General features: G+C 51.8%; 1 protein-coding gene across 1 annotated transcript in view; it reads right to left on the bottom strand.

Annotated features, from left to right (window-relative positions):
- The window catches only part of LOC142295780 (GRB2-associated and regulator of MAPK protein 2-like), an 83,882-nt gene that overhangs the window by 52,899 nt on the left and 11,219 nt on the right, over nucleotides 1–19,764 (bottom strand). The window contains exon 2 of the mRNA XM_075338869.1: nucleotides 180–320. Within this exon, the coding sequence (XP_075194984.1) occupies nucleotides 180–320 (141 nt within the window). The remainder of the gene's footprint in view (nucleotides 1–179; nucleotides 321–19,764) is intronic.

Below are 19,764 nucleotides of genomic sequence, written 5' to 3'. Positions count from 1 at the left end.
CAAAGCCAAGGACAAATGAGAGTAATGCAGAGGGTGAAGGTGCCTCACCGCATCAGTGCCCAAATGCCCCATAGCCAGATAAAGTGCCAGGACGAATAATGGTGGGACAGCCAGGGGGGCGGCAGTCACTACTCATCCTCCATAGTATATCTAAGAATGGGACCAGATGGACGCGGTACCTGGGTACTGCAGCGGTATGTCAATCTTCGGCCCGATGACGTAGTGCCCCTCCTCCAGGCTGTGCGCCGTCACCGTCGTCCATTGTCGGCAGGAGTGAATGAGGATGACATCCTGGTCGCTGACCCCGTCCACGTACTCCCCTGCGAGGAAACAGTCACAGAGTTAGGGTCTCATCTGCTATTCTTACACCATTAACATAAATTGCAAAAGTCTAAGCGCCGGTGTACAAAGGATCAGCCGGACAGGTGCCAGAACGCCACAGCCAACCAGGAGTCCCCATCAGATGCCAAGGTGCACTACTACTACCCCAGCATGAAGCAAGAGGACCCAGTCATAAAGATGGCAGATGCCACCCTCAGACTGTCCGTAACACAATGTCCATAGACAGCGGCAAACGATGGGTCATGTGCCAGTTACAGTACGGGCCCGAGTCCAGACGGAATCACCCGAGTGTGGGTCAATGGGTGCTCTCCTGTGGAGACATGGGGGTCAGTGGGTGCTCTCCTGTGGAGACACGGGGCTCAGTGGGTGCTCTCCTGTGGAGACACGGGGGTCAGTGGGCGCTCTCCTGTGGAGACACGGGGGTCAGTGGGTGCTCTCCTGTGGAGACACGGGGGTCAGTGGGTGCTCTCCTGTGGAGACACGGGGGTCAGTGGGTGCTCTCCTGCGGAGACACGGGGGTCAGTGGGCGCTCTCCTGTGGAGACACGGGGGTCAGTGGGTGCTCTCCTGTGGAGACACGGGGGTCAGTGGGTGCTCTCCTGTGGAGACACGGGGGTCAGTGGGTGCTCTCCTGTGGAAACACGGGGGGGTCAGTGGGTGCTCTCTGTGGAGACACGGGGATCAGTGGGTGCTCTCCTGTGGGGACACGGGGGTCAGTGGGTTCTCTCGTCTGCTGGCCCAGCTGCCTTTAGAAAGACAGCGTGGCTCAGGGCTCATCCCAACTGAACGCCGGCCTCCTTAACCGTGGGCGTAACACTACTCAGACAACACAGGGTGAGGGAACCACAATAATTAGACTTTATTGGATCCCCAAAATATTAACGGCACATAACACATAACCAGCAAAACCACAAAATGTAACAGGCAACAGAGTCTCACCCTTCCGCTGGCTGACCAGGGATTAGAATGTCCGTGCCTCAGAGGTTCCAGGGCCGCTTACTCCAATCCAGCAGCACCCCGCTTTTGGCGGGCACCCACCGATAATGGAATAACGCTAGATTTAGGAAGCTGTGTGAGGACCGCAAAGCCTGTACTCAGATGACTGGGTTGTCCCAAGCTGGATTCCTTCCTTAGGTAGTTCTTGATATCTCAGCCGAATCCTTGCATTCGATGCTGAAGTCCATGTAGAGTTATAATCCAGGTTTGGTTATGGCTTGCCAATCGGATCCGCAGATCCTAGATTGGTATCATGTAGCAAGAGCCTACCCGGGCAATGGACAGTCCTCCTTCTTATACCCCTGAACTATCCATTGGGGTCTTCACAATTGGTGGATAACACTGGGCTCTTATTGGCTAGATTTCAAGCCGTATACAAAATATCCCTAATAGTAATGGTCTCTGGCAGAGACGAGGGAGGGACAGATAAGTTACATCACATCTAGCAATACACATAGTAATGCAATGGGAGGTTTGCATAATTGATTTGTCTGGGTGTCTGACCTTCACTGGCCAAGGCAATTACATGAGTCAACAAGAACTTTAACACTAGACTCCTGGTAGAAACGATGAGGGGCTTATCCCCCGTTTATAAACAAACTATCATCATGTCTGGCTGAATTTTAAGAAACTTAACCCATGCTAGGCACTGATGGAGTCCATGTCGTCACACCGAGCCCCGACAACGGCACCCGAGCCCTGACAACAGCACCCGAGCCCAGACGGCGGCAACAGAGCAGGTAACAAAAGACTTTACCGAACCTGGAGGCTGAGAAGAATGTAATGCAGTAGATGTCCCCTGCAGTCCTATGTAACACCACTGATATTACAGTGATATATCTCTGTGAGTACAGATAATGTAGTAGATGTCCCCTGCAGTCCCATGTAAGACCAAAAATACCCCAGTGATTAGACAGCTGATGTTTCCCGTCTTTTCTCTATTCTCGGTGCGCTCGGTGGTTTACGCTCTGATCCTCGGATCACACGTCCGGCCGCTCTGTCTCTTCCTCCTTCCATTAGTCGCTGACTTCTTCTGGACTCAGATTTTCATTTTCTGTTTCCCATTAAAGATGTATCAGTCAATGTATAAAGAGAGGCGATAAATCTGCTGGAATGGCCTATCACCCGATCACCCGATCACCGGAGCCGAATCCAAAAAGGAACTAAACTCAGAGATCATAGAAGGAGCCGCGGGATGTGAGGAGTGTGTGCGGAAGAATGGGCCAAATCCACCCGAGCAATGCAGGCGACTAGTGTCTCCATACAGAAGGCGTCTGGAGGCTTCATCACCAACAGAGGACTAAGTATGAAATAAACTTCAGTAACGAGACAGTCATCACCATCATCTGACAGCCGCTCCACCCTCCATGATCAGAGACAGTCATCACCGTCATCTGACAGCCGCTCCATGCTCCATGATCAGAGACATCCATCACCATCATCTGACAGCCGCTCCACCCTCCATGATCAGAGACAGCCATCACCATCATCTGACAGCCGCTCCACCCTCCATGATCAGAGACAGCCATCACCATCATCTGACAGCCGCTCCATCCTCCATGATCAGAGACAGCCATAACCATCATCTGACAGCCGCTCCATCCTCCATGATCAGAGACAGTCATCACCATCATCTGACAGCCGCTCCACCCTCCATGATCAGAGACAGCAATCACCATCATCTGACAGCCGCTCCACCCTCCATGATCAGAGACAGTCATCACTATCATCTGACAGCCGCTCCACCCTCCATGATCAGAGACAGCCATCACCATCATCTGACAGCCGCTCCATCCTCCATGATCAGAGACAGTCATCACCGTCATCTGACAGCCGCTCCATGCTCCATGATCAGAGACATCCATCACCATCATCTGACAGCCGCTCCACCCTCCATGATCAGAGACAGCCATCACCATCATCTGACAGCCGCTCCACCCTCCATGATCAGAGACAGTCATCACAATCATATGACAGCCGCTCCACCCTCCATGATCAGAGACAGCCATCACCATCATCTGACAGCCGCTCCATCCTCCATGATCAGAGACAGTCATCACCGTCATCTGACAGCCGCTCCATGCTCCATGATCAGAGACATCCATCACCATCATCTGACAGCCCCTCCACCCTCCATGATCAGAGACAGCCATCACCATCATCTGACAGCCGCTCCACCCTCCATGATCAGAGACAGCCATCACCCATCATCTGACAGCCGCTCCACCCTCCATGATCAGAGACAGCCATCACCATCATCTGACAGCCGCTCCATCCTCCATGATCAGAGACAGCCATAACCATCATCTGACAGCCGCTCCACCCTCTTCGATCAGAGACAGCCATCGCCATCATCTGACAGCCGCTCCATCCTCCATGATCAGAGACAGTCATCACCATCATCTGACAGCCGCTCCACCCTCCATGATCAGAGACAGCAATCACCATCATCTGACAGCCGCTCCACCCTCCATGATCAGAGACAGTCATCACCATCATCTGACAGCCGCTCCATCCTCCATGATCAGAGACAGTCATCACCATCATCTGACAGCCGCTCCATCCTCCATGATCAGAGACAGTCATCACCATCAGCTGACAGCCGCTCCACCCTCCATGATCAGAGACAGTCATCACCATCATCTGACAGCCGCTCCATCCTCCATGATCAGAGACAGCCATCACATCATCTGACAATCGCTCCACCCTCCATGATCAGAGACAGCCATCACCATCATCTGATAGCCGCTCCACCCTCCATGATCAGAGACAGCCATCACCGTCATCTGACAGCCGCACCACCCTCCATGATCAGAGACAGTCATACCATCATCTGACAGCCGCTCCACCCTCCATGATCAGAGACAGTCATACCATCATCTGACAGCCGCTCCACCCTCCATGATCAGAGACAGCCATCACCATCATCTGACAGCCGATCCATCCTCCATGATCAGAGACAGTCATCACCATCATCTGACAGCCGATCCATCCTCCATGATCAGAGACAGTCATCACCATCATCTGACAGCCGCTCCACCCTCCATGATCAGAGACAGTCATCACCATCATCTGACAGCCGCTCCACCCTCCATGATCAGAGACAGTCATCACCATCATCTGACAGCCGATCCATCCTCCATGATCAGAGACAGTCATCACCATCATCTGACAGCCGCTCCACCCTCCATGATCAGAGACAGTCATCACCATCATCTGACAGCCGCTCCACCCTCCATGATCAGAGACAGTCATCACCGTCATCTGACAGGCGCTCCATCCTCCATGATCAGAGACATCCATCACCATCATCTGACAGCCGCTCCATCCTCTATGATCAGAGACAGCCATCGCCATCATCTGACAGCCGCTCCACCCTCTATGATCAGAGACAGCCATCGCCATCATCTGACAGCCGCTCCATCCTCCATGATCAGAGACAGCCATCACCCATCATCTGACAGCCGCTCCATCCTCCATGATCAGAGACAGTCATCACCATCATCTGACAGCCGCTCCACCCTCCATGATCAGAGACAGTCATCACCATCATCTGACAGCCGCTCCACCCTCCATGATCAGAGACAGTCATCACCATCATCTGACAGCCGCTCCACCCTCCATGATCAGAGACAGCCATCACCATCATCTTACAGCCGCTCCATCCTCCATGATCAGAGACAGCCATAACCATCATCTGACAGCCGCTCCACCCTCCATGATCAGAGACAGCCATCACCATCATCTGACAGCCGTTCCATCCTCCATGATCAGAGACAACCATCACCATCATCTGACAGCCGCTCCACCCTCCATGATCAGAGACAGTCATCACCATCATCTGACAGCCGCTCCACCCTCCATGATCAGAGACAGCCATCACCATCATCTGACAGCCGTTCCATCCTCCATGATCAGAGACAACCATCACCATCATCTGACAGCCGCTCCACCCTCCATGATCAGAGACAGTCATCACCGTCATCTGACAGCCGCTCCGTCCTCCATGATCAGAGACATCCATCACCATCATCTGACAGCCGCTCCACCCTCCATGATCAGAGACAGCCATCACCATCATCTGACAGCCGCTCCATTCTTCATGATCAGAGACAGTCATCACCATCATCTGACAGCCGCTCCACCCTCCATGATCAGAGACAGCCATCACATCATCTGACAGCCGCTCCACCCTCCATGATCAGAGACAGCCATCACCATCATCTGACAGCCGCTCCACCCTCCATGATCAGAGACAGTCATCACCATCATCTGACAGCCGCTCCACCCTCCATGATCAGAGACAGTCATCACCATCATCTGACAGCCGCTCCATCCTCCATGATCAGAGACAGCCATCACCATCATCTGACAGCCGCTCCACCCTCCATGATCAGAGACAGCCATCACCATCATCTGACAGCCGCTCCACCCTCCATGATCAGACACAGCCATCACCATCATCTGACAGCCGCTCCACCCTCCATGATCAGAGACAGTCATCACCATCATCTGACAGCCGCTCCACCCTCCATGATCAGAGACAGTCATCACCATCATCTGACAGCCGCTCCATCCTCCATGATCAGAGACAGCCATCACTATCATCTGACAGCCGCTCCATCCTCCATGATCAGAGACAGCCATCACTATCATCTGACAGCCGTTCCATCCTCCATGATCAGAGACAGCCATCACCATCATCTGACAGCCGCTCCATCCTCCATGATCAGAGACAGTCATCACCATCATCTGACAGCCGCTCCATCCTCCATGATCAGAGACAGTCATCACCATCATCTGACAGCCGCTCCACCCTCCATGATCAGAGACAGCCATCACCATCATCTGACAGCCGCTCCACCCTCCATGATCAGAGACAGCCATCACTATCATCTGACAGCCGCTCCATCCTCCATGATCAGAGACAGCCATCACCATCATCTGACAGTCGCTCCATCCTCCATGATCAGAGACAGCCATCACCATCATCTGACAGCCGCTCCATCCTCCATGATCAGAGACAGCCATCACCATCATCTGACAGCCGCTCCACCCTCCATGATCAGAGACAGCCATCACCATCATCTGACAGCCGTTCCATCCTCCATGATCAGAGATCACCATCATCTGACAGCCGCTCCACCCTCCATGATCAGAGACAGCCATCACCATCATCTGACAGTCGCTCCATCCTTCATGATCAGAGACAACCATCACCATCATCTGACAGCCGCTCCACCCTCCATGATCAGAGACAGTCATCACCATCATCTGACAGCCGCTCCATCCTTCATGATCAGAGACAACCATCACCATCATCTGACAGCCGCTCCACCCTCCATGATCAGAGACATCCATCACCATCATCTGACAGCCGCTCCACCCTCCATGATCAGAGACAGCCATCACATCATCTGACAGCCGCTCCACCCTCCATGATCAGAGACAGCCATCACCATCATCTGACAGCCGCTCCACCCTCCATGATCAGAGACAGCCATCACCATCATCTGACAGTCGCTCCATCCTCCATGATCAGAGACAACCATCACCATCATCTGACAGCCGCTCCACCCTCCATCATCAGAGACAGCCATCACCATCATCTGACAGCCGCTCCACCCTCCATGATCAGAGACAGCCATCACATCATCTGACAGCCGCTCCACCCTCCATGATCAGAGACAGTCATCACTGTCATCTGACAGCCGCTCCGTCCTCCATGATCAGAGACAGTCATCACCATCATCTGACAGCCGCTCCATCCTCCATGATCAGAGACAGCCATCACCATCATCTGACAGCCGCTCCACCCTCCATGATCAGAGACATCCATCACCATCATCTGACAGCCGCTCCACCCTCCATGATCAGAGACAGCCATCACCATCATCTGACAGCCGCTCCATCCTCCATGATCAGAGACAGCCATCACCATCATCTGACAGCCGCTCCATCCTCCATGATCAGAGACAGTCATCACCATCATCTGACAGCCACTCCATCCTCCATGATCAGAGACAGCCATCACCCATCATCTGACAGCCGCTCCGTCCTCCATGATCAGAGACATCCATCACCATCATCTGACAGCCGCTCCACCATCCATGATCAGAGACAGCCATCACCATCATCTGACAGCCGCTCCATCCTCCATGATCAGAGACAGCCATCACTATCATCTGACAGCCGCTCCACCCTCCATGATCAGAGACAGTCATCACCATCATCTGACAGCCGCTCCATCCTCCATGATCAGAGACAGCCATCACTATCATCTGACAGCCGTTCCATCCTCCATGATCAGAGACAGCCATCACCATCATCTGACAGCCGCTCCATCCTCCATGATCAGAGACAGTCATCACCATCATCTGACAGCCGCTCCATCCTCCATGATCAGAGACAGTCATCACCATCATCTGACAGCCGCTCCACCCTCCATGATCAGAGACAGTCATCACCGTCATCTGACAGCCGCTCCACCCTCCATGATCAGAGACAGTCATCACCGTCATCTGACAGGCGCTCCATCCTCCATGATCAGAGACATCCATCACCATCATCTGACAGCCGCTCCATCCTCTATGATCAGAGACAGCCATCGCCATCATCTGACAGCCGCTCCACCCTCTATGATCAGAGACAGCCATCGCCATCATCTGACAGCCGCTCCATCCTCCATGATCAGAGACAGCCATCACCCATCATCTGACAGCCGCTCCATCCTCCATGATCAGAGACAGTCATCACCATCATCTGACAGCCGCTCCACCCTCCATGATCAGAGACAGTCATCACCATCATCTGACAGCCGCTCCACCCTCCATGATCAGAGACAGTCATCACCGTCATCTGACAGCCGCTCCACCCTCCATGATCAGAGACAGTCATCACCGTCATCTGACAGGCGCTCCATCCTCCATGATCAGAGACATCCATCACCATCATCTGACAGCCGCTCCATCCTCTATGATCAGAGACAGCCATCGCCATCATCTGACAGCCGCTCCACCCTCTATGATCAGAGACAGCCATCGCCATCATCTGACAGCCGCTCCATCCTCCATGATCAGAGACAGCCATCACCCATCATCTGACAGCCGCTCCACCCTCCATGATCAGAGACAGCCATCACCATCATCTGACAGCCGCTCCACCCTCCATGATCAGAGACAGCCATCACCATCATCTGACAGCCGCTCCATCCTCCATGATCAGAGACAACCATCACCATCATCTGACAGCCGCTCCACCCTCCATGATCAGAGACAGCCATCACCATCATCTGACAGCCGCTCCACCCTCCATGATCAGAGACAGCCATCACATCATCTGACAGCCGCTCCACCCTCCATGATCAGAGACAGTCATCACTGTCATCTGACAGCTGCTCCGTCCTCCATGATTAGAGACAGTCATCACCGTCATCTGACAGCCGCTCCATCCTCCATGATCAGAGACAGCCATCACCATTATCTGACAGCCGTTCCATCCTCCATGATCAGAGACAGTCATCACCATCATCTGACAGCCGCTCCATCCTCCATGATCAGAGACAGCCATCACCATCATCTGACAGCCGCTCCATCCTCCATGATCAGAGACAGCCATCACCCATCATCTGACAGCCGCTCCGTCCTCCATGATCAGAGACATCCATCACCATCATCTGACAGCCGCTCCACCATCCATGATCAGAGACAGCCATCACCATCATCTGACAGCCGCTCCATCCTCCATGATCAGAGACAGCCATCACCATCATCTGACAGCCGCTCCATCCTCCATGATCAGAGACAGTCATCACCATCATCTGACAGCCGCTCCATCCTCCATGATCAGAGACAGTCATCACCATCATCTGACAGCTGCTCTATCCACCATGATCAGAGACAGCCATCACCATCATCTGACAGGCGCTCCACCCTCCATGATCAGAGACAGCCATCACCATCATCTGACAGCCGCTCCATCCTCCATGATCAGAGACAACCATCACCATCATCTGACAGCCGCTCCATCCTCCATGATCAGAGACAGTCATCACCATCATCTGACAGCCGCTCCATCCTCCATGATCAGAGACAGTCATCACCATCATCTGACAGCCGCTCCATCCTCCATGATCAGAGACAGTCATCACCATCATCTGACAGCCGCTCCATCCTCCATGATCAGACCCAGTCATCACCATCATCTGACAGCCGCTCCACCCTCCATGATCAGAGACAGCCATCACCATCATCTGACAGCCGCTCCATCCTCCATGATCAGAGTCAGTCATCACCATCATCTGACAGCCGCTCCATCCTCCATGATCAGAGACAGTCATCACCCATCATCTGACAGCCGCTCCATCCTCCATGATCAGAGTCAGTCATCACCATCATCTGACAGCCGCTCCATCCTCTATGATCAGAGACAGTCATCACCATCATCTGACAGCCGCTCCACCCTCCATGATCAGAGACAGTCATCACCCATCATCTGACAGCCGCTCCACCCTCCATGATCAGAGTCAGTCATCACCATCATCTGACAGCCGCTCCATCCTCTATGATCAGAGACAGTCATCACCATCATCTGACAGCCGCTCCACCCTCCATGATCAGAGACAGTCATCACCCATCATCTGACAGCCGCTCCATCCTCCATGATCAGAGACATCCATCATCATCATCTGACAGCCGCTCCACCATCCATGATCAGAGACAGTCATCACCATCATCTGACAGCCGCTCCATCCTCCATGATCAGAGACAGCCATCACCCATCATCTGACAGCCGCTCCACCCTCCATGATCAGAGACAGTCATCACCGTCATCTGACAGCCGCTCCATCCTCCATGATCAGAGACAGTCATCACCATCATCTGACAGCCGCTCCACCCTCCATGATCAGAGACAGTCATCACTATCATCTGACAGCCGCTCCATCCTCCATGATCAGAGACAGCCATCACCATCATCTGACAGCCGCTCCATCCTCCATGATCAGAGACAGCCATCACCATCATCTGACAGCCGCTCCACCCTCCATGATCAGAGACAGCCATCACCATCATCTGACAGCCGTTCCATCCTCCATGATCAGAGATCACCATCATCTGACAGCCGCTCCACCCTCCATGATCAGAGACAGCCATCACCATCATCTGACAGCCGCTCCATCCTCCATGATCAGAGACAGCCATCACCATCATCTGACAGCCGCTCCACCCTCCATGATCAGAGACAGCCATCACCATCATCTGACAGCCGCTCCACCCTCCATGATCAGAGACAGCCATCACCATCATCTGACAGCCGCTCCATCCTCCATGATCAGAGACAGCCATCACCATCATCTGACAGCTGCTCCATCCTCCATGATCAGAGACAGCCATCACCATCATCTGACAGCCGCTCCACCCTCCATGATCAGAGACAGCCATCACCATCATCTGACAGCCGCTCCACCCTCCATGATCAGAGACAGCCATCACCATCATCTGACAGCTGCTCCATCCTCCATGATCAGAGACAGCCATCACCATCATCTGACAGCCGCTCCACCCTCCATGATCAGAGACAGTCATCACCATCATCTGACAGCTGCTCCATCCTCCATGATCAGAGACAGCCATCACCATCATCTGACAGCCGCTCCACCCTCCATGATCAGAGACAGCCATCACCATCATCTGACAGCCGCTCCACCCTCCATGATCAGAGACAGCCATCACCATCATCTGACAGCTGCTCCATCCTCCATCCATATCTTGCATGCTTATATAGCGCCATCATATTCCATAGCGCTTTACAGACATGATCCCCGCTAATAAGTGATATTTGGAGGGTGACAGATGCACGGACAGACAGAAGCACGGACAGACGCACGGACAGACAAATGCTTGGACAGACGGACGCACGGACAGACAGACGCACAGACAGACGGACGGACAGACAGACGCACGGACAGACAGACGCACGGACAGACAGACGCACGGACAGACAGACGCACGGACAGACAGACGCACGGACAGACAGACGCACGGACAGACAGACGCACGGACAGACGGACGGACAGACGCACGGACAGACGCACGGCACGGACAGACAGACGCACGGACAGACAGACGCACGGACAGACAGACGCACGGACAGACAGACGCACGGACAGACAGACGCACGGACAGACAGACGCACGGACAGACAGACGCACGGACAGACAGACGCACGGACAGACAGACGCACGGACAGACAGACGCACGGACAGACAGACGCACGGACAGACAGACGGGCAGACGTTTGTACTTTGTAACTTTGAAGGGATCGATGACAATAATTCCTCACTTCCCGCAGATGCACCCAGCTTTCCCGCAGCCAGACCTCCTCTCCCGGTCGGATTTCTGCAGATTAACTCTCTGGCTTTTATTTCTATTGATTTTCTAGTTCTAAAAAGTCCCGAAGCCAACTCTGAAGCGTCTCCATGGGAACGATCTGAGCAAGTGGTACCCAGAGTCACCACGCCAGCCGACCACACGGAGGAGGGGCGCCGCGTAGATGAAACCATTGATATTTACATCCAAAGACTTCCAATCATCCCAAACCTACTCATATCAAAGCTGAGGGTTTGTTACAATGTATCCGGACCACACAATCCAGGCATTTTCCCTGCACCGACACATTGCAACAAAGTATCAGGGTCGCAGGGAGACTGCAAGGAGCAGCTCACAGAGGAATGGATACAATGTATCAGAGGATTATTACCTGCACTGATACAGTGTAGCAAACCCTCAGCTGTAAGTCATCATCACACCCATTAATGCGCTATATTCGGCATCACTACTGTCTGCTCTGAATGAAATGTTCCCCCTCCCATATAATACAGGGAAAAGGAACCGGATAGATTTACGCGGATGTCGTTACCCTGTAGTTACTCCACCGCCCGCTGTGACCGCGCCAAAAATAACACATCAATACGCAACAGCGGGAAGAACCAATAACCGCTGGCACACGATACACAGCAGCCATGGGCAAGAAGGAAGCCCACCCCCGACAGCGCCCACCACACAGACAATAATCACATCATCCATAATCACTATTCATAGTAATGCTACAAGGCTTATTCCACATTCTATGCTGATATTTACACTGGACAATGACTGGTCTGATACAGAGGTCCAAACCTCCTGCGAAGACAGGTACCAAACCACCACTAGGGGGAGCTCCCTGTATACAGAGATATATAAGATCCTGTCTGCAGCCACCACTAGGGGGAGCTCCCTGTATACAGAGATACATGATAAGATCCTGTCTACAGCCACCACTAGGGGGAGCTCCCTGTATACAGAGATACATGATAAGATCATGTCTGCAGCCACCACTAGGGGGAGCTCCCTGTATACAGAGATACATGATAAGATCATGTCTGCAGCCACCACTAGGGGGAGCTCCCTGTATACAGAGATACATGATAAGATCCTGTCTGCACTCACCACTAGGGGGAGCTCCCTGTATACAGAGATACATGATAAGATCCTGTCTGCAGTCACCACTAGGGGGAGCTCCCTGTATACAGAGATACATGATAAGATCCTGTCTGCAGCCACCACTAGGGGGAGCTCCCTGTATACAGAGATACATGATAAGATCCTGTCTGCAGTCACCACTAGGGGGAGCTCCCTGTATACAGAGATACATGATAAGATCCTGTCTGCAGCCACCACTAGGGGGAGCTCCCTGTATACAGAGATACATGATAAGATCCTGTCTGCAGCCACCACTAGGGGGAGCTCCCTGTATACAGAGATACATAAGATCCTGTCTGCAGCCACCACTAGGGGGAGCTCCCTGTATACAGAGATACATGATAAGATCCTGTCTGCAGCCACCACTAGGGGAAGCTCCCTGTATACAGAGATACATGATAAGACTCTGTCTGCAGCCACCACTAGGGGGAGCTCCCTGTATACAGAGATACATGATAAGATTCTGTCTGCAGCCACCACTAGGGGGAGCCTCCTGTATACAGAGATACATGATAAAACTCTGTCTGCAGCCACCACTAGGGGGAGCTCCCTGTATACAGAGATACATGATTAGATCCTGTCTGCAGCCACCACTAGGGGGAGCTCCCTGTATACAGAGATACATGATAAGACTGTCTGCAGCCACCACTAGAGGGAGCTCCCTGTATACAGAGATACATGATAAGATCCTGTCTGCAGTCACCACTAGGGGGAGCTCCCTGTATACAGAGATACATGATAAGATCCTGTCTGCAGCCACCACTAGGGGGAGCTCCCTGTATACAGAGATACATGATAAGATCCTGTCTGCAGCCACCACTAGGGGGAGCTCCCTGTATACAGAGATACATGATAAGATCCTGTCTGCAGTCACCACTAGGGGGAGCTCCCTGTATACAGAGATACATGATAAGATCCTGTCTGCAGCCACCACTAGGGGGAGCTCCCTGTATACAGAGATGCATGATAAGATCCTGTCTGCAGCCACCACTAGGGGGAGCTCCCTGTATACAGAGATACATGATAAGATCCTGTCTGCAGCCACCACTAGGGGGAGCTCCCTGTATACAGAGATACATGATAAGATCCTGTCTGCAGTCACCACTAGGGGGAGCTCCCTGTATACAGAGATACATGATAGGATCCTGTCTGCAGCCACCACTAGGGGGAGCTCCCTGTATACAGAGATACATGATAGGATCCTGTCTGCAGCCACCACTAGGGGGAGCTCCCTGTATACAGAGATACATGATAAGATCCTGTCTGCAGCCTCCACTAGGGGGAGTTCCCTGTATACATAGATACATGATAAGATCCTGTCTGCAGCCACCACTAGGGGGAGCTCCCTGTATACAGAGATACATGATAAGATGCTCTCTGCAGTCACCACTAGGGGGAGCTCCCTGTATACAGAGATACATGATAAGATCCTGTCTGCAGCCACCACTAGGGGGAGCTCCCTGTATACAGAGATACATGATAAGATCCTGTCTGCAGCCACCACTAGGGGGAGCTCCTTGTATACAGAGATACATGATAAGATCCTGTCTGCAGCCACCACTAGGGGGAGCTCCCTGTATACAGAGATACATGATAAGATTCTGTCTGCAGCCACCACTAGAGGGAGCTCCCTGTATACAGAGATACATGATAAGATCCTGTCTGCAGTCACCACTAGGGGGAGCTTCCTGTATACATGATACATGATAAGGTCATGTCTGCAGCCACCACTAGGCGGAGCTCCCTGTATACAGAGATACATGATTAAATCCTGTCTGCAGCCACCACTAGGGGGAGCTCCCTGTATACAGAGATACATGATAAGATCCTGTCTGCAGCCACCACTAGGGGAAGCTCCCTGTATACAGAGATACATGATAAGACCCTGTCTGCAGCCACCACTAGGGGGAGCTCCCTGTATATAGAGATACATGATAAGATCCTGTCTGCAGCCACCACTAGGGGGAGCTCCCTGTATACAGAGATACATGATAAGATCCTGTCTGCAGCCACCACTAGAGGGAGTTCCCTGTATACAGAAATACATGATAAGATTCTGTCTGCAGTCACCACTAGGGGGAGCTCCCTGTATACAGAGATACATGATAATATTCTGTCTGCAGCCACCACTAGGGGGAGCTCCCTGTATACAGAGATACATGATTAGATCCTGTCTGCAGCCACCACTAGGGGGAGCTCCCTGTATATAGAGATACATGATAAGATCCTGTCTGCAGCCACCACTAGAGGGAGCTCCCTGTATACAGAGATACATGATAAGATCCTGTCTGCAGTCACCACTAGGGGGAGCTCCCTGTATACAGAGATACATGATAAGATCCTGTTTGCAGCCACCACTAGGGGGAGCTCCCTGTATACAGAGATACATGATAATATTCTGTCTGCAGCCACCACTAGGGGGAGCTCCCTGTATATAGAGATAGATGATAAGATCCTGTCTGCAGTCACCACTAGGGGGAGCTCCCTGTATACAGAAATACATGATAAGATCCTGTCTGCAGCCACCACTAGGGGGAGCTCCCTGTATACAGAGATACATGATAAGATCCTGTCTGCAGCCTCCACTAGGGGAAGATCCCTGTATACAGAGATACATGATAAGATCCTGTCTGCAGCCACCACTAGGGGGAGCTCCCTGTATATCGAGATACATGATAAGATCCTGTCTGCAGCCACCACTAGGGGGAGCTCCCTGTATACAGAGATACATGATAAGATCCTGTCTGCAGCCAACACTAGGGGGAGCACCCTGTATACAGAGATACATGATAAGATCCTGTCTGCAGCCACCACTAGGGGGAGCTCCCTGTATATCGAGATACATGATAAGATCCTGTCTGCAGCCACCACTAGGGGGAGCTCCCTGTATACAGAGATACATGATAAGATCCTGTCTGCAGCCACCACTAGGGGGAGCTCCCTGTATACAGAGATACATGATAAGATCCTGTCTGCAGCCACCACTAGGGGGAGCTCCCTGTATACAGAGATACATGATAAGATCCTGTCTGCAGCCAACACTAGGGGGAGCTCCCTGTATACAGAGATAAATGATCAGATCCTATCTGCAGTCACCACTAGGGGGAGCACCCTGTATACAGAGATACATGATAAGACCCTGTCTGCAACCACCACTAGTGGGAGCTCCCTGTATACAGAGATACATGATAAGATCCTGTCTGCAGACACAACTAGGGGGAGCTCCCTGTATACAGAGATACATGATAAGATCCTGTCTGCAGCCACCACTAGGGGGAGCTCCCTGTATACAGAGATACATGATAAGACACTGTCTGCAGCCACCACTAGGGGGAGCTCCCTGTATACAGAGATACATGATTAGATCCTGTCTGCAGCCACCACTAGGGGGAGCTCCCTGTATACAGAGATACATGATAAGACCCTGTCTGCAGCCACCATTAGAGGGAGCTCCCTGTTTACAGAGATACATGATAAGATCCTGTCTGCAGTCACCACTAGGGGGAGCTCCCTGTATACAGAGATACATGATTAGATCCTGTCTGCAGCCACCACTAGGGGGAGCTCCCTGTATACAGAGATACATGATAAGACCCTGTCTGCAGCCACCACTAGAGGGAGCTCCCTGTTTACAGAGGTACATGATAAGATCCTGTCTGCAGTCACCACTAGGGGGAGCTCCCTGTATACAGAGATACATGATAAGATCCTGTCTGCAGCCACCACTAGGGGGAGCTCCCTGTATACAGAGATACATGATAAGATCCTGTCTGCAGCCACCACTAGGGGGAGCTCCCTGTATACAGATACATGATAAGATCCTGTCTGCAGCCACCACTAGGGGGAGCTCCCTGTATACAGAGATACATGATAAGATCCTGTCTGCAGCCACCACTAGGGGGAGCTCCCTGTATACAGAGACACATGATAAGATCCTGTCTGCAGCCACCACTAGGGGGAGCTCCCTGTATACAGAGATACATGATAAGCTCCTGTCTGCAACTACCACTAGGGGGAGCTCCCTGTATACAGAGATACATAATAAGATCCTGTCTGCAGCCACCACTAGGGGGAGCTCCCTGTATACAGAGATACATCATAAGACCCTGTCTGCAGCCACCACTAGGGGGAGCTCCCTGTATACAGAGACACATGATAAGATCCTGTCTGCAGCCACCACTAGGGGGAGCTCCCTGTATACAGAGATACATGATAAGATCCTGTCTGCAGCCACCACTAGGGGGAGCTCCCTGTATACAGAGATACATAAGATCCTGTCTGCAGTCACCACTAGGGGGAGCTCCCTGTATACAGAGATACATGATAAGATCCTGTCTGCAGTCACCACTAGGGGGAGCTCCCTGTATACAGAGATACATGATAAGATCCTGTCTGCAGCCACCACTAGGGGGAGCTCCCTGTATACAGAGATACATGATAAGATCCTGTCTGCAGCCACCACTAGGGGGAGCTCCCTGTATACAGAGACACATGATAAGATCCTGTCTGCAGCCACCACTAGAGGGAGCTCCCTGTATACAGAGATACATGATAAGATCCTGTCTGCAGTCACCACTAGGGGGAGCTCCCTGTATACAGAGATACATGATAAAATCCTGTCTGCAGCCACCACTAGGGGGAGCTCCCTGTATACAGAGATACATGATAAGATCCTGTCTGCAGCCACCACTAGGGGGAGCTCCCTGTATACAGAGATACATGATAAAATCCTGTCTGCAGCTACCACCATCAATTTTTTCAGGTTTCCTATATATATATATATATATATATATATATATATATATATATATATATTAAGTTTCTTGCGGAATGTTGCATCTAGGAGCTGTGTAGTTTGTAATGTAGTGCATGCTGCTTCTGGGACCAGGCCGGTTTGTGTTCGGTTCAGAGGGCAGGATATTTTCACTCACTGACAGCAAGTAGGGATCTTGAAAATAATAGTGAAAAATTGAAATACCAAGTGCAGACACAGGGGGCGCTCCACCTATTGGTGCCCCGATACTTCCTGGCATGTGGGTGGAGAAGCTGATATATACTGAGCAGCAGCAGGTTAGTGGGAGGCGGTAATTATAGAGTTAACGCTGGGATGTCAGGAAAGTGTCAGCCTGATGAGCTGTAATTACCACTGCAGAAGTAGGTCAGAGCTGTGATCAGCAGTGCACAGAAGAGTGTCAGCTCCTGGGAACACTGTGGATATCGCTGTTATTATGGAGGCACTGTGGATATCGCTGTTATTATGGGGGCACTGTGGATATTGCTGTTATTATGGGGGCACTGTGGATATCGCTGTTATTATGGGGGCACTGTGGATATCGCTGTTATTATGGGGGCACTGTGGACATCGCTGTTATTATGGGGGCACTGTGGATATCGCTGTTATTATGGGGGCACTGTGGACATCGCTGTTATTATGGGAGCACTGTGGATATCGCTGTTATTATGGGAGCACTGTGGATATCGCTGTTATTATGGGGGCACTGTGGATATCGCTGTTATTATGGGGGCACTGTGGACATCGCTGTTATTATGGGGGCACTGTGGATATCGCTGTTATTATGGGGGCACTGTGGATATCGCTGTTATTATGGGGGCACTGTGGATATCGCTGTTATTATGGGGGCACTGTGGATGTCGCTGTTATTATGGGGGCACTGTGGATATCGCTTTTATTATGGGGGCAGTGTGGATATCGCTGTTATTATGGGGGCACTGTGGATATCGCTGTTATTATGGGGGCACTGTGGATATCGCTGTTATTATGGGGGCACTGTGGATATCGCTGTTATTATGGGGGCACTGTGGATATCGCTGTTATTATGGGGGCACTGTGGATATCGCTGTTATTATGGGGGCACTGTGGATGTCGCTGTTATTATGGAGGCACTGTGGATATCGCTGTTATTATGGGACACTGTGGATATCGCTGTTATTATGGGGGCACTGTGGATATCGCTGTTATTATGGGGGCACTGTGGATATCGCTGTTATTATGGGGGCACTGTGGATATCGCTGTTATTATGGGGGCACTGTGGATATCGCTGTTATTATGGGGCACTGTGGATATCGCTGTTATTATGGGGCACTGTGGATATCGCTGTTATTATGGGAGCACTGTGGATATCGCTGTTATTATGGGGCACTGTGGATATCGCTGTTATTATGGGGCACTGTGGATATCGCTGTTATTATGGGGGCACTGTGGATATCGCTGTTATTATGGGGGCACTGTGGATATCGCTGTTATTATGGGGGCACTGTGGATATCGCTGTTATTATGGGGGCACTGTGGATATCGCTGTTATTATGGGGGCACTGTGGATGTCGCGGTTATTATGGGGGCACTGTGGATGTCGCTGTTATTATGGGGGCACTGTGGATGTCGCTGTTATTATGGGGCACTGTGGATGTCGCTGTTATTATGGGGGCACTGTGGATGTCGCTGTTATTATGGGGGCACTGTGGATGTCGCTGTTATTATGGGGGCACTGTGGATGTCGCTGTTATTATGGGGGCACTGTGGATGTCGCTGTTATTATGGGGGCACTGTGGATGTCGCTGTTATTATGGGGGCACTGTGGATGTCGCTGTTATTATGGGGGCACTGTGGATGTCGCTGTTATTATGGGGGCACTGTGGATGTCGCTGTTATTATGGGGCACTGTGGATATCACTGTTATTATGGGGGCACTGTGGATATCGCTGTTATTATGGGGGCACTGTGGATATCGCTGTTATTATGGGGGCACTGTGGATATCGCTGTTATTATGGGGGCACTGTGGATATCGCTGTTATTATGGGGGCACTGTGGATGTCGCTGTTATTATGGGATGTTCTGAGCCTCCGGTCTTGGATCACTACTATTAATAGTGTGACTGAGCCGTTACT

This window comes from Anomaloglossus baeobatrachus, chromosome 3 (genome assembly GCF_048569485.1).
Source record: "Anomaloglossus baeobatrachus isolate aAnoBae1 chromosome 3, aAnoBae1.hap1, whole genome shotgun sequence".
In the NCBI taxonomy this organism is placed as follows: domain Eukaryota; kingdom Metazoa; phylum Chordata; class Amphibia; order Anura; family Aromobatidae; genus Anomaloglossus; species Anomaloglossus baeobatrachus.
Note: the sequence above shows the minus strand (reverse complement) of the source record. Positions and strands in the feature narration are given on the sequence as shown.